The sequence below is a fragment of the Rhinopithecus roxellana genome, chromosome 6 (genome assembly GCF_007565055.1).
Source record: "Rhinopithecus roxellana isolate Shanxi Qingling chromosome 6, ASM756505v1, whole genome shotgun sequence".
Classification (NCBI taxonomy): domain Eukaryota; kingdom Metazoa; phylum Chordata; class Mammalia; order Primates; family Cercopithecidae; genus Rhinopithecus; species Rhinopithecus roxellana.
Window position 1 is genome coordinate 102,655,855 of NC_044554.1, and position 23,414 is coordinate 102,679,268.

The following is a 23,414-nucleotide window of genomic DNA, read 5'->3' on the forward strand; positions in this document are numbered from 1 at the left end:
GGGTGGGTGCTACTGTAACAAATACCTAAAACGTGAAGGTGCTTTGGTAATCAGACAGTAGGTGGAGGCTGGAAGGACTCTGAGAAGCAGGATGGAAAAAGTCTAGATTACCTTGAACAGGCTACTAGGAAATGTGCACAGTAAAGACATTGCTTCTTTCTCAGAATAAAGTGAGAACTTTCCTAAATCACCTCAGAGAAAGGCAAAATTGCTGCAAACAGCAGAAACCTAGATGCTCACAAGCCTGCCAGCAAAGGCTCAGAAGGAAGTGAGAGGCATGTTACTGGAAACTGGAGGAAGGAGGGTTCTTGTGATGTGAGGGCAGGGAGCTCACTGAAATTGTCATCCTGCAGTTGTTGGAAAGCAGAATTTGCAAATGCTGAACCTGAAGAGATGGCCAAGGAGGTTTCCAAGCAGAGTATAGAAGGTGCCCCCTGGTTTCTTCTTGCTGCTTATGGTGAGAGGCAACAGGAGAGAGAGAAATTGAAGAACTGTTCAGCAAAATAAGAACCAGGAGTGGACAAGTTTGAAAATGCACAGCCTCTCCAGATGACAAGAGATGCCAAAAGTCAGAAGTGGCTTCTGATGGGAGGCAGAGAGGAAAAACCAAGTGTGGGCCTGGACAACCCTTTGCTGAAACCCAGGAGGACCAAAATGTCAGGGTACCTGGTCACATAAATGACTCAGTAGAGTAAGGGTGTTTCTTGTATATTTTTCTTAGTCAAAACAGAGCACCTCAAGGAAGTTCAAGAGCACTGTCCCTCCACCATCTCACCAGAAGCTAAAAGTAGAGAAGGGATTATCTCAGAGACATTTATGGATGTGGCTTTCTGTCTAATAGAGTGAATTCTTGTGAAATCCTCATCCGGCCCACAAGTTCTTCAGAAAATTATGCCAGCAGAAATACTGCTGGCCTAGACCGAAAGGAACAGAGACACTGAAAAATGAAGGGGGTGGCTACAGACAGGAAGTAGCTGATAAACACGCTACCGTTCATGCAGAGGGAAAGATGACTCAGAGGAGGAAGCCAAGATCCCAGAGGGTGGCACCAACAGGACAGAAGGCAGAGCTAAGAGACTATCCCCAGGCTTTGGAATGGAACAAAAGAACTTCCACTGGACTGGAATTTGCCTCACTAGAGTTCAAAAATGCTTTGGGCCAGGCCAGTGGCACCTTTTTACCTTTCATTTTCTCCTATTATTTCTTTATGTATTTATTGAGACAGGGTCTAGCTCTGTTGCCCAGGCTGGAGTGCAGTGGCATGTTCATAGCTCACTGCAACCTCAGACTCCTAGGTTCAAGCAATCCTCTCATCTAAGCCTCCTGAGTAACTGGGAACACAGGTGTGTGCCATCAGGCCTAATTTTTTATTTTTTGTAGAGATGGGGTCTTGCTATGTTGCCCAGACTGGTCTTGAACTCCTGGCCTCAAGCCATCCTCCCACCATAGCATCCCAAAATGCTTGAATTACGAGAGTGATCATTTACCCTTTCTTCTTCTTCTTCCTCCTCTTCCTCTTCTTCTTCCTCTTCCTTTTCCTCTCCTTCTCCTCCTCCTTTTCTTTTAAAGACAGAGTCTCACTTTGTAGCCCAGAGTCTCACTTTGTAGTACAGTGGTACGATCTTGGCTCACTGCAATCTCCGCCTTTCAAGTGGTTCTTGTGCCTTAGCCTCCCAAGTGGCAGGGATTACAGGCATGTGCCACCACACCCTGCTAATTTTTGTATTTTTGGTAGAGATGGGGTTTCACCATGTTGTCCAGGTTGGTCTCGAACTCCTGACCTCATGTGATCCACCCGCCTCGGCCTCCCAAAGTGCTGGGATTACAGGTATGAACCGCGTGCCCAGTCCATTTCCCTCACTTTTGAACCAGAGTGACTGTTACCCTATGCCTGTCCCACCCTTGTAAGTTGGGAGGGTTGGGGCAGATACTTGTGTCTTTAGTGTCACAGGTCCACAGATGGAAAGAAATAGTGCCCCAAGAGTGGTACTTAATGGATTATATCCAGAAGCCCCATTCACACCTGATTTAGATTAAGATGATGAGATTTTAGACTTGAACTGATACTGTAATAGGATGAGACTGGGGGACCTTGAGATGGGGTGAGTGTGTTTTGCATGCGGGTGTAACTATGGGTTACTGGAGGCCAGATGGCAGACTGTGGCAACCAGAATTCTAAGATGACCCCTAGTGACCCTTGCTTTGCATAACCTGCCCTCCAACCTTGAGTGTGAGTAGGAACTGTTTGTGCCATTTCATCATTATGTTTTGTTGTATGGCAAAATTGATTTTTGCAGATATGTAAATAAGTTTATTCATCAGTTCACTTTGGGTTCATCAAAAGGGAGATTATACAGGTGGGCCTCACCTAAACACATGGACTTTTTAAAAAGCAGAAAGGAAGTCAAATACTCAAAGAATGATGGAGATTCGACATGCCACTGCTGACTTGAAGATGCTGGGGGTAGGCCGGGCGTGTTGGCTCATGCCTGTAATCCCGGCACTTTGGGAGGCTGAGGCGGGCGGATCACCTGAGGTCAGGAGTTTGAGATCAGCCTGACGAACATGGAGAAATCTCATCTTTACTAAAAATACAAAATTAGCCAGGCATAGTGGCGGGTGCCGGTAATCCTAGCTACTTGGGAGGCTGAGGCAGGAGAATCGCTTGAACCCAGGAGGCGGAGGTTGTGGTGAGCCGAGATCGTGCCACTGCACTCCAGCCTGGGCAACAGAGCAAGACTCTGTCTCCAAACAAACAAGCAAAAACAAAAAGATACCACTTTGGTATTGGTTGTTTAATTATATTTCACACATATGAAAGCATTTGTAACTTAGACTAATAACAAAATGAACACCATTTCATCCATCACCCAACCTAAAAAGAATGAACTAGTTCCAGAATCACATCAACCCTCCCAAGCACATCTTCCTGCCTGTCCCCACCTCTCATCCTACCAAAGGGAATCACTTTCCTGGATTCCGTGTTTAACATGGCCTTTTTTCATTTATAGTTATACCACACATTTTTGGAACCCTAAATTATACTGCTCTACTTTGCTTATTTTGAAACCTTATATAAATGGTATCATGCTCTGTGCATTTTTCTGCAATGTGCTTTTCCCCCCAACATAATGAGACACAGCTAACATTGATGCAGGTAGCTACGGTTTAATTTCACAACTTTATGGTACTTATTGCACAAATATGCCATCATCCAGCCATTCCCTCATTGATGGATATGTGGATTGTTTGGAACTTTAGGCTACGACAAAACATTAACATAAACACTCTCATACTCATTTTCAAATGCATTCTGACTTTTCTACCACCACGAGAAATACCAGAGAAAATTATGGTATTTAAATGGCACACTGGAGGTAAACTAGAAGGTGTGTAGGGTTCTGGACACGGCTGTGGTCCCACAGACTCTGGTCACCCCAAAGACTAAGGGGATCAGTAAGATGAAGTACATCAGTGTCCCACAGCACAAGGGTGAAGACCTACAAGTAGAATAATTGGAACGCAGAGTGTGGGCCTGTCGTCAACTGTGCTAGGTAAGACCAAGCTGCTTCCCAAAAGGGCCAAAACAATTTGCACCATGTTCTCACTGGCACCGTGTTCAAGTTTCCATTGCTCCTCATCCTCACCATACCTAGACACTGTTAGACTTTCATATTTTTGTTAAAAAAAAAAAAGAAAGACAAAAGAAATACCTCTCTGGTCTTATATTGTATTTTCCTTATTATTACTGAGATTGGGCAAATTTTCACGTTTATTGGCTGTTCCTAGTTCCTCTTCTGTGAAATGCTTATGCATTTCTTTGGCCCATTTTTTTTAAGCTGGGTTGTTGGGGATTTTATTGTTTTCATTTTTTGAGACAGAGCTTGCTCTGTCGCTCAGGCTGGAGTGCAGTGGCGTGATCTCAGCTCACTGCAACCTTCATCTCCTGGGTTCAAGCGATTCTCATGCCTCAGCTTCCCAAGCAGCTACGATTACAGGTGCGCATCACCATGCTCAGCGAATTTCTGTATCTTTTGTAGAGAAAAATACAAAAGGTGGAGTTTCACCGCATTGGTCAGGCTGGAATCAAACTCCTGGCCTCAAATGATCCGCTCGTCTTGGCCTCCCAAAACACTGGGTTTACAAGCATGAAACCCATGCAGTTTACCACTGCATCCAGCTTTTTTTTTTTTTTTTAAGACAGACTCTCATCATCACCCAGGCTGGAGTGCAGTGGCGCGATTTCAGCTCACTGCAACCTTCATCTCCTGGGTTCAAGAGATTCTCCTGCATCAGCCTCTTGGGACTGCCCCGTACAGCTGGGACTACAGGTACATGCCACCACAACCAGCTAATTTTTGTATTCTTAGTAGAGATGGCTTTTTGTCATGTTGTCATGTTGCTCAGGCTGGTCTCGAACTCCTGGCCTCAAGCGATCTACCCACCTCGACCTCCCAAAATTCTGAGATTACAGGCATGAACTACTGCACCCGGCCTGTTGATCTTTAAAATAGACTTTTTCCTTTGCCATCCTTAATATATTCTGGATAGCAATCATTTGTCAGTTTTATCTTATCACAAAATCTTCTCCCAGCTTAGGGCCTGTTTTTCAGTTTTTCACTTTTCACTGTTCATTATCTGATGAACAAAATTTCTTAATTGTACCAATCTCTTCTTTTATGACTTGAGCTTTTTTGTGTCTTCTTTATGCTATTTGTTACTTAATTTTTAACTTACTGTTCTGTGGTCAGAGAACATGTCCTATAAACCAGATACTTTGAAGTGTGTTAAATATTACTTTTGATATAGCATGAGGTTAATTTTTGTACACACCCAATACTTGAGAACAATATGCATTTTCCAATTGTGGGGTGGAAGGTTCTATAACAAATGTTCACCAGATCATTGATGGCAAACAATGGCTGAGGGGGATGGGTGACAAATCCAGCCCTGGCCATCTGTTTACATATTGTCTATGACTGATTGCCCTCTACAAAGGCAGAGTTAAGTAGCTGCGAGAGAGACTGGACGGCTTCACAAAGCTGAAAATATTTACTATCTGATCCTTAATGTGAAAAGTCCACCAGCCACTATGCTGGACTATGTTCAAAAACTGTTTCCCTTCTATTTTTATCTGCTTGATATCAGTTAATGAAAGGCTGTTTTGAAATCTTCTATGATAATGACATATTTAGCAATTTCTGTTCATTTTTGTTATTTTATGTTGAGGCTGATTTATTAGTGCAGACAAGTTTTAAATTATTCAATATTCCTGATGCGGTAGGTCTTCTATCATTAATGCACGGTCCTTTTGCCCTTAATAATTATTTTTGCTCTGACACCCACTTGAATGATATTGTTATTATACCAGCTTCTTTTCATTAGCATGCTTTTCCCCCATCCTTTTATTTTGGTTGTGTCTCATTCTTAAGTAAAACAGCATACAGTTGGACTTGGTTTTCCCATGGAATCTGACTGTCTCTGCCTTTTTAAAACACAAAGTTTGTTCCATTTATTGTAGTGACAGATATATTTGGTTTCATTTCCATGACCATAGATTGTGTTTTCTTTTTACTCTATTTTTTTGTATGCTTTCTCCCTTTTTTTCCTGCCTTCTTTTGAATTCAGCTTAACTTCATTTTTTATCTTTACCGATTTGAAATTTTAACCTTTTCATGTTTCCCTAAACATTATTACATTCTAGACTGAGTAAAGTTGAAAAGTTCATCAGTGTCTCTACCCTCCTTCAGAACAATGTAAGTACATCTGAATTCATATCTTAGATTTAAATCGTACTACTGTCCAGTATTTTAGTTTCACTTTGCTTGTTTGCCATTTATTTTTATTGCATTTTTAATGGAGAAATAAGTCATCTGTTTTCAAAACAGTACTTGAATATACCAGGAGTATAGATACCATAAAACAAAGCAAATTCCATTCACTAGGTACATCACAGGAAAAATGGTCTGACATTCAAGTAATAAAAATTAGAAATAAAAAGTTCCAAGGTTCCAGCTTGGTAAAACAGATACAGTTACAGGTAATGTTTAATAAACTAATTTTTTTCCCAATGTGTAAACAAAACGACCAGACTAAATTTTTGCCTGGCCATTTCAACTTAACACCATAGCCATTCGAAATACAGATACTGTGCACACTTCACCTGATTTATTATTGTGGTGAAAGGGCAAAGATGTGAGAAATAAAAATACTGTATATTAGAGATCAGAAGGTAATGGTGAAAGAAAAGTCTCTACAGCCTAAAAGGACATGACTATATTCCAACTTTAGAAAATTAATCCAGAAAGACAAGAAAAGAGTTTAAGTAATTGCAGTTTAACACGAAAAGTGCAGAGTCAGAGGAGGGACAGGAGGGGTTAAAGCAAGGCTAATTGGAAAGCCTGTTAAGTTTGCTGTCTAGATTAAGAAAAACTAAACTTTCATTCATTCACATCTGTTGCCCCTCATATTTCCTAAACATAGATGCTCTACTGCTTAATTATGAGGGATCTTTTTTTTTTTCAACTTAAAGTATTGCTAATCTTTTGTAGACTAAAAGAGCAGAAAGCCAATAAGATGTCAAGTGCTTGCTAGAAATTACTTTTTTGTTTCTACATGTAAAATTTAGAGATAAATTTTGATAAATCATTTAAAAATAAAAATGTGCTTAAAATTCTTGAAGAAAATGCCTTTTTGCTTATGTGTGCAATTGGAAATTAACTTTCCCATAAGGATGTATTCTGTGGAATGTACAAAACTTCTCATATGAAGCGATCAAATGGTCATCCAAGATCAGAAACATATCTCATAGACATTACATTTAGTAAAGTTTTGCTAAAATGTAGTGTTTCATTGTAACCAATATTTGGTGTTTGTGCCATGTGGCTACAGGTTTGTCGGTTTCACATCATGGTTTAGAGATTATTATTCTTTTTTTCTTGTGAAATGACACATAAGCATACTGTGCCCATACAAGCAAAGAGAAGAGGGGGAGGCAAAAAGCTTTTTTGTTTTAGGACTAATGATTGAGGAAAAGAGAACATGGAGCTTTGTTAGCTCAAAGAAAATGTTTGATCGCTGATTACTCTCTAAAACAGTTCTACGGATGAAACCAGTGTGTCCTTTCTCCATAGTGTGCCATCAAAACCAAAGACCTACTAATGATTGTTTTGATGTCAAATACATACCTTAAAGTTGACATTTCATTTTAAAGGGTTACAACTACCTCATAGGGACAGAGCTAGATGTACTTTTATGCTTTCTCTGAAATATAGTACACCACTGCACAATGGTAGCCAATTTTAACATTAATAGTGAACAAACCTCTTCAGGGAAAGATAAAATTCACCAATTTGAAAAATCTAAAATTAGTTCTACTTTCTAATAGAAAATATAAAGTGCATCATCAGTGTAAGGAATTCTGATACCAGTTTGTATTGCAAATTTTCCCAACAAATCATCAATATAAATCCAGTCCAGATGTCAGTCACAGGTACAAATATAGCTGAAAGGTTTTTTTCTTTTTAAGGGCAGTAGTCCTTTGAAATAGTTAATGTAACTGTTGCTGACACATTAATAACAGTACCTCTAGCTGTCACATACTAATGTGGACTTCTGATCAAGACTGGCCCAGTAAAGGAAGTTACCAAATAAGCCTCAATCTATTTCAAGTCATATCCAGTCCTGTACCCTTCATTCTCCTTTAGTATTTGAAGACGACAGGTTGAGTTGGCAGATATTGTGCATGGACGCCTGACGTTGTTTTTAACCATTCAACCTTTTTTACTGAATTCTTGATAACAGGAACTAGATTTGCAGGGAGAATGGGGATACTGGAAAGATCTATACTGATGTTACCTGAGAGGCCAACAGAGAAGATGCTGTCTGAATTTTTCTAATGGAGTTGTACTTGTCTTTGTATTGAGTTTCTCCTCTTCTGTTTTGCTTTTCTTGGTCCTTTCTTCATGAGGCAAGAATATCCTCTAGACTCCAACTATAGGATTAGATATGTTTGTTGCTGCGTTTCCTGAAGGTCTGGATGGCTTATGAGACATGTCGAAGAAACAACTCTGGCGACCATGGCCTTTGGTGATGGAGAAATGGCAGGCTGAGAGACAGCGTGAGGAATACTTTCATTTAACGCAACCCCTGAACTTTCACTGGTATTCATCTGTGGCAAGGAAATTTCAGTAGCCTGTACGTTAGCCATCGATGCTGTCATTACAGCCAGGGCAGGACTATTTCTACCCTGAGAACTGCTAATCAATGGGCCTGTCTTCATAGTGCTAGTAGATGAAGGCACAGACATGCTGTTTTCACAGCCTGCAGACAAGTCAAAGCTGCTGTCGTTTAGATCTGTCAATCTTCTACCTTCTGTTGCGTGTGCTTTCTTGTCCTGAAGCACATGATGAGGCAGCAGCTGGTGAAGCTCCTTTCTTCTTAAATGCATTGCAGTAATTTTCATACCCATCTCAAACATCTTACTATTCATTGCTTGCCTATAAACAGTATCTGTGAAAGACTGGATATCATAGGTGAGATCAATACTGAGAATTTCAGAGTTTTCTGGCTTTTTTAGCACTAACCCAATCACCCACATTGTACGAAATTCTTCCATATCAGGATTTTCTTTGGGTGCTGGAAATGACTGTGGATTCACATGTGCCAGTGTAATAAATTCATTCTTCTCCAAGCTCCCAACCAGGATTCGGATCTTTGATTCCACCAAGCCCACCCATTCTAAATGCTGTTTTTCTGTTGGTGCACTTGCCAGAAGTACAATATAATGCTTGTACTTCTGAAAGAAGCTTGGAGCTTCAAAGAGTTTGGACCACTCAGCCTTACTCAGCAAAATCTCGTGTGTGATAGCAAGTCCCTGTTTAAACTCCTCAATCATGACCATCCTGGTTGAAACAGACACGTTGTATGTGGAGTTCTGCTGTGGGTATGCTGGTGTGATGATGGGCATAAGATGGTACCTATCACTGGGATTTACTCTTGGGTCCCATACAGGCAAATTAAGATTCCGTTCTTCAGGCTCTTTCAGTAACACTGGGTTTGGCCATTCCCATTCCGAAAATACCAAGAAGAATTTCCGCACGAGAGTTGACGCTACTGCATTTGGATAAAGCTGACAAGTTCTTGCTACCAGCATGGCCCAGGAAACACCTCCGAGGAAACCTAATATATTGGAATAGATATTGTGGCACTTGGCCCACAGTTTGATGGCTCTTAGAGTCAACCTGAAGTTGTCAATGTTTGGCACTAGATGTAAAATTTCATCAGTTACCCGGCAACCGTTAAGGCTTCTTATGCATCTAATGTCTAAATTTTTAAGCAAACTGTCATCTCTTAGGTCCAAATCTTCGGGAATAGTCTGTAGTGCTAATCTTGCAAATAAAATATCAATCTCTATCCCATCAAAACACAGTTTGATAACTGGCACAAATGCCTCCTCAACAGCCCTTAAATCTTTTACTTCCTCCTGTAGTTTCAGTTTAACATAGAATGAGGTGAAAAAGTCGCTTCGATCCACATGCCTTGGTGCAACGCACAAGGCGTCAATATCTGCACCTTTCGTATGTACTCCTAATCTGTAAGAGCCAAACGTAAAAATCTTTCCGCCAACGTTTTCAATTACAGACTGGGGAAGGCTCTTGCTTTCACTGATTTCACGTATCCATTCCTTTACCAGATTATTTAATTTTTCCAAAACTAAAATCCTGCGCTGCAGTTCCTCTTCCTCTTCGAAGACCCCGAAGGGCCTGAGGGTTTCTATTAGCCTCTGGGTTAGAAGGCAGTCCGTATCCTTGGGGACCGCTAGGCTGATAGGCGAGGAGATGCCGTAGCACTTCGGTGGCGGTGCCTGCTGTGGTGGTCCCTGCGTTGTCACCGGAAACGGCATCATCTTTCAGCGCCCGCCCCTCCAGGGCACGTCCCCCACCACCGCGACCTTCGTGGCCGCCGCCCGGGTCATGATCCTCTGAGGCGGGAAGGGCAGGGCTTCTAGCTGCCCTGGTCCGACCCTACTCCCGCTCCCGCTGCGCGCCCGCCGCTTCAGGAACTTCTCCGCCTCCCCCTCAGTCCCAACATGGCGCCAGACCCCTCAGCGGCCGCGTTCCAGAACCTACCGTACACGCCTGGGCGCCTGGGCGCCTGCGCACCGGCCGCCAGTGCGAGGGCTCACGGGAGCCATGGCTTTCCGGGCCAAGGGCCCCCTCTCGCTGCGCGGGGGGCGGGGGGGGGGGTCTAGATGGGGCTGGACAGGGCTCACGTTGTCTATAACCGGCCAAACTCAACCCTTTATTACCACTATTTTACATATTTGCCCAACTTTACCCATCTAATTCTTTGCTCCCCAAGTCCCCTGACATTTCAGATGTGCATCTTTTCTGGGGGCACCCTCTGCCCACTTCACCCTAGCGTGCACCCTTTGGAAGTCCAAAGACCCCTTCATAGTGGGAACCCGTTGGTGGAAAGCAGTTTCTGTCTTGTTTCTCGGGCTGTTGCTGGACGTTGGTTTAGCTGGGGCAGCATTTCGAGGTCAACATTTGTATTCTGGCCATGCTGTAAAGGCATGATTCTGCTGTCCTCTGGTTCCCATTGAGAATTCCACAGCTGCATGAACTGCTGCTCGTCTGCCTTTTCTTATGGCAGCTGTAAAAGTCTCTGTCCCTAGTGCCCTGTCTGATCCCACCACTGTGTGTCCAGGCATAGGTTTCTCTTTAATAATCTTACCCAGGCCGGGTGCGGTGGCTCACTACTGTAATCCCAGCACTCTGGGAGGCCAAGGCTGGGGGATCACCTGAGGTCAGGAGTTCAAGACCAGCCTCAACATGGAGAAACCCTGTCTCTACTAAAAATACAAAATTAGCCAGGTGTGATGGTGCATGCCTGTAATCCCAGCTACTCAGGAGGCTGAAGCAGGAGAATTGCTTGAACCTGGGAGGTGGAGGTTGTGGTGAGCTGAGATGGCGCCATAATACTCCAGCCTGGGCAACAAGAGCGAAACTCCGTCTCAAAATAAATAAATAAATAAATAAATAATAAAAATAAAAAATATAATCTTACCCAGGATACACTATGATTCCCAAATCAGAAGTCATGCTTTTCATGATCTCCAGAAGCTTCTCAGGCACTTCCTCGGAATATGTTCTCCCACCTGTCTCCTGATTCTCTTCATCTAGACACGTTGTCAGCCTTCTCACTCTGTCCTCCATGTCTCTTAAGCCATGTGTCTTTCTGGGTGATGCCAGATTACCTCCAAGTCCTCTCTTCAGTTGTATTTAGTCTGCTGTTTAAGCATCATTGAAATATCCACTTAAATACTTATATTTTTATTACTAGAAACACTATTTTGTTCTTTTCCAAGCTTCTCTTCCTTTTAGAGGCATTCTGTTCTTTCATGTTTTCCCCCCACCTTTTATTTCTTTAAACGTGTTAAACATACATGTTTAATACTCTATAACTAATGATTCTAATTCCAAATGCTCTTGAGAAACCATATAGTTTGTTGTTGTCCAAGAACTCAGAGTGGCACTACTTCTTGTGTCTTGTAATTTTGGATTGTGAGCTCATTTCTGGTGAGGCTTGGAATGCCTGTGTAGAGGATGTGTCCTTCCAAAGAGGATTTGCTTTGTTTCCAGTAGATGTTCTTGTACACTATAGAATTACATACAGTCTAATTTCTTATCCAGGGATTATCCACAACATCTAGGTGGTGCAACTTTGAACCCCAAATACATGTGAGAGGACATGTGGTTTTCAATTCTAAGGATCAGTCTTTAGTTTTTCCCACCCAGGTAAAGAAAGAGAACTTCCTTTGCCATCTCCTTTCACCAGGTAGCAGATTTTTCCTATTCCATTTTTCACTCAATGTGTCACCCTTTGAGGATTCCAGTTGTATTTGGAGGGGTCTCAATTCTAACTTCCTACCTTTTAAGGTCCTAAGAGATTTCTCTCTCTTCTTGGACAGCTGCTAAATTTAAGTTTCTCAGCTTCCAAGACTGGCAAATGCCTCTAGGGCAGTTCTAGTTTCAGAATCAGCTAAAATTCTGAGGTTTCAAGGCATCTCTCTTTTTTTCCACCCCTAGAGATTTCCTTTATTTTCCTGGGTAAGCTATGCATTTAAAAAATGACTTCTTGTATTTATCCAACATTTCCAGGCACTTTACATAGAAAGATTTTCCAGGGTAATTAATCCCATATATTGCCAGAAATATAAATACCTTCTTTTCAATCCATTTCAACATTGGCTTGCATGCTCAAAAACAGCTATCAGAAAGGTCTTTGGTGACCTCCATGTTGCCCAATCCATGACCCCAATGATTTCCATCTTCTTTGACCTATCGTAGCTTCATCTTGGCCTCTGCAACACCATACTCTTTATGTTGTCTTCCACATGTCTGGCCACTCCTCAGTCGAATTTGCTGATTCCTCCTCTTTTACTTGACCTCTAAATGTTGGGAGTTCCTCCAGTTTCTATTCTAAGCCCTCATTTCTCCTCACTGCATGTACATTCACTGCCTGGTTAATCTACTGATTTTCACAGCTTTAAATATCTCCTACTTACAGATTAATTCATATTTTAATCAGACTCTGTCTGAACTCCAGATCCATATTATCTGACTGCCAATGGTTGCCCCTATATTTGAACTCCAGATCCATATTATCTGACTGACCATGGTTACCACCTATATTTGAATGTCTTTAACTTAACATAGTTTAAAGAGAACTCTAACTCTTCCTCCCATAGTTTGCTTCTCTCTCAGTAGTCTCCATTTTAGGAAATGGCATCTCTTTCTACCCAACTCTTGATACGAGAAACCTGGGAGTCATTCTGGACACCTCCCTCTTTTGCATTCTCAACATCCAATTCATTTACATGTTCTGTTGATTTCACCTCCAGAATATACTTAAAATCCCTCTACTGCTTTCTACCTGTTCCATTATAACTCTAGTCCAAGCCACCTCCAGAATATACTTAAAATCCCTCTACTGCTTTCTACCTGTTCCCTTATAACTCTAGTCCAAGCCACCATCAACTCTCATTTCAACTTCTACAACTGAATTAATCTCCTATTACTGACCTTTTCAAAGTATTCTCTACCTAGGAGCCAGAGTCATCTTTTAATCCCTCCAATGACCTCCCATTATATGCAGTGTAAAATCCAAAATACATAACAAGCCAGATTGATCTTTCCCCCAACTATCTGTCTAGCCGCACCTGCTGCAACTTTCCCCTTTGCACCAGTTGCAATGGCCTTCTTGCAGTGCCTGCCTTTGCTTCATTCTCTCTCATCCCTGGATCTTCGCACAATGCTGTTCTCTCTGCCCAGAACGCTCTTCCTGCCCCACCAACTGCCCACTGCTCTCTACCTGGTTGGTGTGTTGTCATCTTTGACACTGGCTTACATTTCACCTCTTCAGAGTGAATTTCCCTCACCCCCATTCCAAATGAGCACCTGTGCTTCTTTTTCGTAGCACATAAAACAACTTGTAGTTGCAGTCATGTAAATTATGACATTTTGGACAACAGGCCATATATACAATGATGGCCCTACAAGAATGTAATATTGTATTTTTACTGTTTCTTTTCAGTGTTTTTTTTTTTTGGTTCCCAAGTTTTATTCAAGAACGCATACAAAATATTCCAGATAAATGAAATTTAATCCTTGTCTTCCTCCTCTTCTTCGTCCTGGTTAATCTGGAAGTAATGTAATTCATAACTCTTTGCTGTTAGCAACTAGGCACAGCCCAATATTCTTCAAATATTTTTTGTTGAGATATTTCAAATACCTTTTGGAGAAAGGGACCTTGGATGTCACAGTGATCTTGCTCTTGCTCCTTTCTATGGTCACCACCCCTCCACCAAAGTTCCCAGCTTTTCCGTTCACTTTGATCCTTTCTCACAAAAACTGCTCAAAATTGGCAGCATCCATGATTCCATCTTCTACAGGGTGGGTGCAATCAAGAGTGAACTTCAGAACCTTCTTCTTCTCCTTCTTCCTTCTTCCTTCTTCCTCCTTCCTCCTTCTTCCTTCTCCTCCTTCTCCTTCTCCTTCCTCTTCTTTCTTCTCCTTCTTCCTTCTTCCTCCTCCTCCTCCTCCTCCTTCTTCTTCTTCTTTCTTCCTCCTCCTCCTCCTCTCCTCCTCCTCCTCCTTCTTCTTCTTCCTCCTCCTCCTCCTCCTCTTCTTCTCCTTCTTCTCCTTCTTCTCCTCCTTCTCCTCCTTCTCCTCCTTCTTCTTCTTTTTTATTTTTTATTTTTATTTGAGATGGAGTCTTGCTCTGTCACCCAGGCTGGAATGCAGTGGCTCGATCTCGACTCACTGCAAGTTCCGCCTCCTGGGTTCACACCATTCTCCTGCCTCAGCCTCCTGAGTAGCTGAGACTACAGGCACCCACCACCACGCCCGGCTAATTTTTTTTGTATTTTTAGTAGAGACGGGGTTTCACCATGTTAGCCAGGATGGTCTCTATCTCCTGACCTCATGATCCACTCACCTCAGCCTCCCAAGGTGCTAGGATTACAGGCATGAGCCACCACGCCCAGCCAGAACCTGCTTCTTTTTTTTTTTTTTTTTTGCCCCCCTTCACCACAAGGTTTTTCACAGGAGCTATGGCAGCAGCAGACGCAGAAAGGGAGGTGAGTGAACTCCTTTTCTGTGTTTAGATATGTTTAGACACACAAATACTTACTGTTATGTTCTAATTACCTTTAGCATTCAGTATACTGAAATATACTGTACAGGTGTGTAACCTAGGAGCAATAGGCTATGCCATACAACCTAGGTGTGTAGTAAACTATACCATCTAGGCTTGTAGAAGTCACTCTGGGATGTTCCAACAATAACAAATTGCCTAATGATGGATTTCTCAAAACATATCACCATCATTAAGTAGTGCATGACTGTACATGTTTTTTGAGTGATTATATCTGTGTATGTGTGCATGTGCATGTGTGTGTGCGTGTGTGTGTGTGTTTTAAGGGACAAGGTCTCCTCTGTTGCCCAGGCTGGAGTGCAGTAGTGCGATCATAGCTCACTGCAGCCTCAAACTTCTGGCCTGTCTTGTCCTCCCAAAGTGCTTGGATTACAGGCGTGAACCACTGCACCCAGCCACATCTTTGTTTGGACTGCCACTAGACTCCTGACTCCATGAAATCATTTATTTATAAATCCATTAAATTGATGTCTTTGTTTTGTCTATTGCAACATATCCAGTGCCTAGTCAAGAGCCTAACACAGAGTAGCCAAATTTTATTTATGAATAAATGAGAACAAAAAATTATTTCTCATCCAGGTCTCTGGCAAATCAATATTTAGAAAACCTGTTTCTTGGGTCTTGACTAGATAGAGGGGCAATTTCAAATCTATACATTGTGACCTTGGGGAAATCATTTATTCATTGCACAGCTGCTCCCAAAAGACAGCTATGGACTTTCTATGGCTGCATTCCTATAACACTCCACTCCACTGCAATACCTTTGGATGTGAAAGTGTCTCCAGGGGAGACTTATCCTGGGTCAGTGAGGGGTGAGGACAGCAGCGCAGTCAGTGCTATGGTTTGGATGGGGTTTGTTTGTCCCCACTAAAACTCATGTTGAAATTTGATCCCCAAAGGGGCAGTGCTGGAGGTAGGCCTAGTAGGAGGTGTTTGGGTTGTGGGGACAGATCCCTCATGAATGGTTGGTACTGTGCTCACCGTAGTAAATGAGTTCTCGTTCTGGCAGGACCAGATCAGTTCTCACAGGAATAGATTGGTTTCCAAGAATAGTAGGCTGCTATAAAGCCAGGGCACCCCTCAGGTTTCCCTCTTTGCACCTGTCTGCTTCCCCTTTGACCTTTTCTGCCATGTGATGATGTAGCATGGAAGCCCTCACCAGAAGCCAGGGCCATGCCCTGGAACTTCCCAGCCTGTGGAACCATGAGATAAATAAACCTCTTTTCCTTGTATACTACCAGCCACAGGTATTCTGTTGTGGTAACAAGAAATGGACTAAAGCAGCGTCTAAAGGTGTGGAGGGGCACACAGGCACAGGAGGCTTCTGAGGAAGCCGCTGTCCAGCCGTGCTCATCAGGAAATGACATGCACATATGCTCTGTAATCCAGCAGCTCCATTCCTGGAAGAATGCCTCCGAGAACTCTGCACAGGCCCTCAACAAGTTCATTGTGTCACCATTTTAGTAGGAAGAATCTGTATCCAATTTGAGTGTCTGTGCTTAAGGAAATGAATATATGGTATAGGCATATAATGGAAAACTATGCATCAGTCAAAAGCAATGAGTTGACTAGAGCACCATGGGTAGGTGTCAAAAACATAACGTGAGGCTAGGTGTGGTGGCTCATGGCTGTAATCTCAGCACTTTGGGAGGCTGAGGTGGGAGGATGACTTGAGCCCAGGAGTTTGAGACCAGCCTGGGCAACTTAGTGAGGCACTGTCTCTATTTTTAAAATAAATAAATAAATAAATAAATAAATAAATAAAGTAATGTGAGTTATAGCTCAATCCCACTTAGGTAAATTAAACATATACAAAATATTATTTATGTCTTAAGGATACATATGAATCCAAATATAGGAAAGGTATGTTGGAATGGTATTCATTAATACACTAGAGTGGGTTCCCAAGGACAGAATGACGATGAAAAACGAAAATGATCCTATCCATCCACCAGAGCATCTGCCAAAAGATTGGAAACCAACAGCCACACAAAGCACAGAGAAGCTTGTGTGGCCCTTCCTCTGCACTTACTTGCTCCCCATATTGGTGAGATGGTTGTCCTGCATTAGGCATTTGGTCATGGCTGCAGGCCAGAGAAACGAACTTTCATAACTTTGACTTTGACATCATTGGTTTCTTACTCTGGGGAAATGAACGGGTCTTTTAAATAACATGTATGTATACATGTGGCAGCCTGTGGATCAGCTATCCGCAACCCTCACAACTTCTTTGCCTTGTACTAGAGGATGCAGAGCCAAAATCTTTGTCCAGCTTCCTCGGCAGCCAGAGCCAGCCGTGGGTGGCAATGGCATTAGTGAAGCTAGTCTCCCCTACTGTGTGTGTTAGCCACACTTGTTTCACCTTCTTCCAGCTGCAAACTTGTACCAGCTTCATGTTTTCTAGTGAATGTTTTGCCGTTTTCTTGCTGATCTTTAGACATGCATCACTTTATTCTAGTTATTCATCACATCAGTTTTAGATATTGCAAACATTTTCTTCTAGTGTATCACCTTTTATCTATACAGTGTCCTTGGTCAAACAGAAATTTTCAATTTTGATATAGTCAAATCTATCTACTTTTTTCCCTTACAGATTGCACTTAAAAAACAAACAAAAACAAACAAAAAAAAAAAAAAAAAAAAAAAAAACAGGCTGGGCACAGTGGCTTATGCCTGTAATTCCAGCACTTTGGAAGGCCGAGGAAGGCAGATCACTTGAGGTCAGGAGTTCAAGACCAGCCTGACTAACATGGTGAAACCCTGCCTTTACTAAAAATACACAAATTAGCCGGGCCTCATGGCTGTCTGTGATCCCAGCTATTCAGGAGGCTGAGGCAGGAGAATGGGCTGAACCCGGGAAGTGGAGGTTGCAGTGAGCTGAGATCACCCCACTGCACTCCAGCCTGGGTGACGGAGCGAGACTCCATCTCAAAAGACAAACAAACAAACAAAAACAGATGAGGTCTTGCCCTTTTGCCCAGGTTGGAGTGCAGTGGCATGATCACAGCTCACTGCAGCCTTGACCTTCTGGGCTCTAGTGATCCTCCCACCTTAGCCTCCTGAGTAGCTGGGACTACAGGCCTGTGGCACCACACACAGCTAATTTTCATATTTTTTTTTTTGGAGACAGAGTCTCATTATGTTGCCCTGGCCCAACTCCTGGCCTAATTGATCCTCTCACTTCAGCCTCCCAAAGTGCTAGGATTACAGGCGTGAGCCACCATGCCCAACCAGTTTGCACTTTTTAAGCCTTCTTTATGAAATATTTCATTTGGCTATATAATTTTACCTTTGACATGTAGGTCTCTGATGCATTTGGAGGAAGGATCCAATTTCCGTTTTTTTTTTTTTTTGTTTTGTTTTTGTTTTTGTTTTTTCATATAGCTGAATCCATACATCCCAACATCATTTACAAAATTCTTTCCCCAGGATTTATGATGCATGCTATAGCCCACCCAATTCCTACAGGGTATTTGGTCTGCATCTGCACTATCTCTTCTGTTCCACTGCTTTATTTGTCTCTTCCTATCCCTAAAACCACATAGTTTCAACCACCATGGCTTTAAGATATATCTCAAGACTAATAAGGTCAATCCCTCCCACCCTTGCTTGTGTTGTTCAAACCTATCACAGGCATTCGAGAATCTGACTCTTTCACAAAGATGGACACTCAGGCCAGGTGCAGTGACTCACACCTGAAATCCCGGCAGTTTGGGAGGCCGAGGCAGTAGGACCACCTGAGCTCAGGAGTTCAAGACCATCCTGGGCAACAAAGTGAGGCCTCATCTCTACCAAAAAAAAATAAAATAAAGAAATAAGGAGAGTGTGCTGGCACGTGCCTATATTCCCAGCTTCTCAGAGGGGCTGAGCTAGGAGGATCGCTTGGGCCCAGAAGAATGAGGCTGCAGTGAGCCACGATTGCACAACTGCACTCCAGCCTGGGCAACAGAGTATGTCCCTGTCTCAAACAACAACAACAACAACAACAACAACAACAACAACAACAAACAAAGATGGACGCCAAGTATTTCAAGGATAGCACGGCAGGGAAGGGGGCGCAGGGCGAGCTGACTTCTCTCAGTCTATATATATCTGAAACCTCTGAAAACACTTCTGCCACTTAAACCCTCAAAACAAAAACGATACATTCTCTACGTTAGTATATTCTCTGAAACCATGAGAGACGCTGCTCAATATGATTTAAACAGATCCCCAAACATCTTTCAACCAACATTATATATAGGTCACTGTTGGGAACCAACAGATGTTAACATGTTTTGTTTTGGTTTGGTTTGGTTTTTTTTTGAGATGGAGTCTCGCTCTGTTGCCTAGGCTGGAGTGCAGTGGCACAATCTCAGCTCACTGCAACCTCCACCTCCCAGGTTCAAACAATTCTCCTGCCTCAGCCTCCCAAGTAGCTGGGATTACAGGTGCACACCACCATGCCTGGCTAATTTTTTTTTGTATTTTTAGTAGAGACAGGATTTCACCATATTAGCCAGGGTGGTCTCGAACTCCTGACCTAAGACGCTCCACCCGCCTTGGCCTTCCAAAGTGCTGGGATTACAGGTGTGAGCCACCACACCCGGCTATTTTGTCTTTCAAACATTTCACACCAGTGACAACATCCCTCCGTGTTTTTGGTGTTAATGCTAAACTCTGTCAGTGGCCCCTTACAGAATATAGCTGGACGTCACCCGAGTCCCCAGGGCAGGAGGGGGTGCTGCCCCTCCAGGACTCACTCAGCTCAGGGGACTACAGGGCTGTTAACAGTGCTTCTATGACCAAACTGAAGGTTATGGATTTTTTAAAAGTCTAAGCAGTAAACTGAAGGATGAAACTGGCTGTGAGCAACTAACCATTCGACTTCATTTTCTCTTTGAATTGGAAATGCTCAAACATGTCTTTAAAGTTCAATAAGTTTTCTAGTTTTAGGCTGGTGAAAAAAGGTTTGGGGTTGTTTTGTTTTTAGCCAGACCACATACAGTGAACGTTTCCCATGGTGACTCTGTCATTGGGAATCCACTGGAAGGGAAGTCCCAGTCAAGTGGCATGAATTATTCCCACGTAAAAAGAGTTAAAGCAGTCCTTTCACAAAACTTCACTGTGCTAAGATAAGGGTTATTTTCAAGTCAGAGTCATAGCGGAAGAAAAATATTTCAAATGAAAACAACCACAAATATGTTTGGGGACACGGGAGGACAGAACTCACAGCACCCAGTCAGCTGAGGAAGGCAGCGGCAGCTTCCCGTGTGCACACAACAGTCCCTGTGGCCCGAACATCCCTGGCTGTCATCAGGGAGGCCGAGTCCTGCTGCCTGTCCTGAGTGACAAGGCGGGACAACAAACGCAAACTCAGAGCTGGCACGCAGCAACAACACAGACCTGCCACCCACCTGCCAGCTCCAACACAGCGCTGGGGGCAGGAGGGCAGCCCACCACGCCGCCGGGTGACCAGGGCTGCAGGTTCCTCCATTGCTCAAGCCACATCCACACACCTGGACGGCCACACCATCCCCATACCACCCTCCCACACACACACACACACACAAAGAAAACCGACTCCACTCTGGAGTCTTGCAGACGCAGGGGAGCTGAGACCCACAGAGGGGCCTCCTCTCCTCAGGGCACCAACCCTTCCACGGGTATTTAATAAGCACCTACTATATACCAGACATTGGATGGGCTGTTTTTCAGTCAAAAGCCCGGTGAGTGCTGGGGTGGTGTCCCCAGGCTTTGTTTAGCCTGAACCTTTCTGGCTAAACCTGGGCAGCTTTACAAGCTCTCTAGGGTGCCTCTTTACAAAGGGGTTATCCAAAGCCACGGTGATGTCCGTTTCCAGGAAGGCATGAATGCCAAGACTGCATGTCACCATCCCTGAGACCCTGGGCTTGCCAGGCACCCCAGCCCCTCCGAGCGTGGCCCGGGAGAGACGAACGTCGCCAGTGTGGATCAGGCCTGAGGGCCTGGGGCGGGCACTCAGCTACATGGTCCCAGTGGACAGGGGCTGGTGGGGCCAAGTCCAGGCAGCCAGGTCTAATACTGCAGCTCTCAATCGAGGGCAGGTCTGCCTCCAGGGAACAGCTGGCCATGTCTGCAGACATCTTTGGTTGCTACCACTTGGGGGTGAGGGCACAGGAGCCAGGGACACTGCTCAATGCCCTGCAACCACGGACGCCTCGCTCAGTGAAGATGCCCCAACCTGAAATGTAACGGGAGGAAGGGAGAAAGCAAGGAAGGCCAGCCGTCCCGGGGCTGTGCGCCGGTTTAACACTCGCCCCTCCTGCAAAGGCGAACCAACCCTCCACTCACCCTTCCCCAGCCCCTGACAAAAACCACATGGCCCTGCCATCACCCCTCCCCAGTGCGCCTAAGTGACTGCTGTCTTATCTCGGTGACAGGACCCAGGCCCTCTCCGTGGGGCACCAGCCCTAAATACCAGCCTTCTGGGAAAGGGGGGTGAGAGCCACTTCCAGCCCGGCCACACCTCCAACACCAGCCTCCTCCTGGAAGAGACCCTCTAGGTTTTGTGACTCTGGAAATCAGGGGGAACCTGGCGGCTGTGAGAAGGTGACGTTTATAGAAAACAAAACCCAAAGTGCCTGCGTGCATTTCTACGGTGGGTAACAGCGAACTAAGTGATGACTGAACTGGCAGGAAGCGCCTGGTTGAAGCCTGAGAGGCTCTGGCGAAATGCTTCCTCTGAAATGGTGCAACCCGTTAGCTCAACTCAGAACCAGTGTGACTCTGTTTTTCTTTTGAGTCAGAGTCTTGCTCTGTCGCCCAGGCTGAAGTGCAGTGGTGCGATCTCAGCTCACTGCAACCTGTCTCCCGGATTCAAGTGATTCTTCGCCTCCCAAGTAGCTGGGATTACAGGCACGCGCCATCATGCCCGGCTAATTCTTTTGTATTTTCAATAGAGACGGGGTTTCACCATGTTGGTCAGACTGGTCTCAAACTCCTGACTTCAAATGATCTGCCTGTCTCGGCCTCCCAAAGTGCTGGGATCACACACGTGAGCCACCGCGCCTGGCCAAGTGTGACTCTTACCGTAGGAACAATAACTGGAAATTATTGAAAAACAGTGTTACCATGGTGAACAACCTGGGGCTGGACTCATTCACACACATGTACACGGTCACACATGCACACCACACAGTCACACACATGCACACATCACTACATGCACAGGCCAGGGGTCCCTTCCCTTTCTCGCCACTTTTTCTAGGTGATATCGGACTGTTCTCTCACCAGGGAGCAGGGACAAGCCCATGCTGGGTCCTCTGGGGAGAGAATGCAGGAGCTGAAGGGGCCCTAGCGCACTCTGGACCTCACTGGGCCTGCCCTGCAGGGGCAGATGCCATCCCACCATCCAGCTGTCCTTCTGAAACTACACCACCCACTTCAGTAGGATTTGTTTCACTGCAGCCCCCCACCTTCCGCCACAGTGACACAGTGATGCATGCCCCACACTGAGGGCCGCTCTCAGGACAAACAGGCACCACAGCAGCCCCATCGGTGCCCAGGGAGGCGCAGGACAGGCGAGATGCTGGAAGGCGCAGAGCTCCCCATCACTGGGGATGTGTAAGGGAGAGGACACAGCGGGTGTTAGGAAATCCTCCCCACCATGATTCTTCTGCATCACTCCAACCTGAGGCAGGCTGGCACCCAAAGCTCCTGGACAAGCTGCTACACTGAACAACCCCTTGGCTTCCCACTGCCTCCCCTTCTCTGGCTCTCAGTCGTTCCCCTTGGAAGGGTGAGGGAGGAATCACCTAGTGCCGGCTGCAAACTCACTCAGGGGGACACGGGACACAACAATCGCTCAGTGCCCTCCCCGTTCCGTGCCTCCAAGCCAGCTGGAGAGAACTCTCAGAGGCGGGTTCCAGGGATGTGCAGAGGCCACCTCTAACCCATGGAAAGGCCGTGTAGGTGCCTCACGCGGGGAACAGTTCCGAGTGGGAGACTTTGTGTGTGTGCGCACCTGTGTGGACATTTCTGTGTCCAGGTACCCAAGTGTCACCACAACAACCGAACATGCTCTTGCACGAAGGTTCTGGGTGCGGGCCCGTTTGAGGCAGGGCTGTCCGGCAGCAGTGGGGTCTGTGCAGGGTCACCCCAGCGGAGCCTGGCTTATCCACATGGGAATTCCCCCCAGGTCTAGGCTTCCCCTGGCTCCGTGCAGAGACTCAATAACCGTTCTGTAATGAGCAGAAGCACGTGTGCATGCCTCTACCAGCCGCTCCATCTCAAACCACCCAGCCGCCTCGGTGAACCTTCTTGGCATGGTCGGGGGTCACAGGAGTCCCCGGGCCACAGCCAGAGAAGAAGGTCAGCAAGGAAGGATGAGTCCCCGAGGCCCAAGGCGCCGGCTCTGGGTAAGTAACAACCTGCTCCAGCCCAGACAAGTGCGTCAGTACAGCTGGGCAGCCTGATGGACTCTCTTTGGCATGTTTCAAAAACTGCCACCAGCTTAGACAGGCTGTGAGCAGGGGCACTTTCGCTTGCCTTGAATAATGTAACAGGAATGATTCCAAAAGAAGTGCATGAACACCATCCTGGCTAAGACAGTGAAACCCTGTTTCTACTAAAAATACAAAAAAAAAATTAGCCGGGCGTGGTGGCGGGCACCTGTAGTCCCAGCTACTCGGGAGGTTGAGGCAGGAGAATGGCGTGAACTCAGGAGGTGGAGG

General features: G+C 44.9%; 2 protein-coding genes and 1 pseudogene across 2 annotated transcripts in view; all 3 read right to left on the bottom strand.

Moving 5' to 3' along the window:
- RADIL (Rap associating with DIL domain) overlaps positions 1 to 23,414 on the bottom strand; it is a 79,346-nt gene that overhangs the window by 46,932 nt on the left and 9,000 nt on the right. The gene's annotated exons all lie outside the window — the stretch shown is intronic.
- Positions 5,826 to 10,122, bottom strand: PAPOLB (poly(A) polymerase beta). Its single transcript, XM_010370745.2, has one exon. The coding sequence runs from the start codon at positions 9,905 to 9,907 to the stop codon at positions 7,994 to 7,996; it is 1,914 nt and encodes a 637-aa protein (XP_010369047.1). The 5' UTR covers positions 9,908 to 10,122; the 3' UTR covers positions 5,826 to 7,993.
- LOC104668112 lies at positions 13,667 to 22,237 on the bottom strand (annotated as a pseudogene).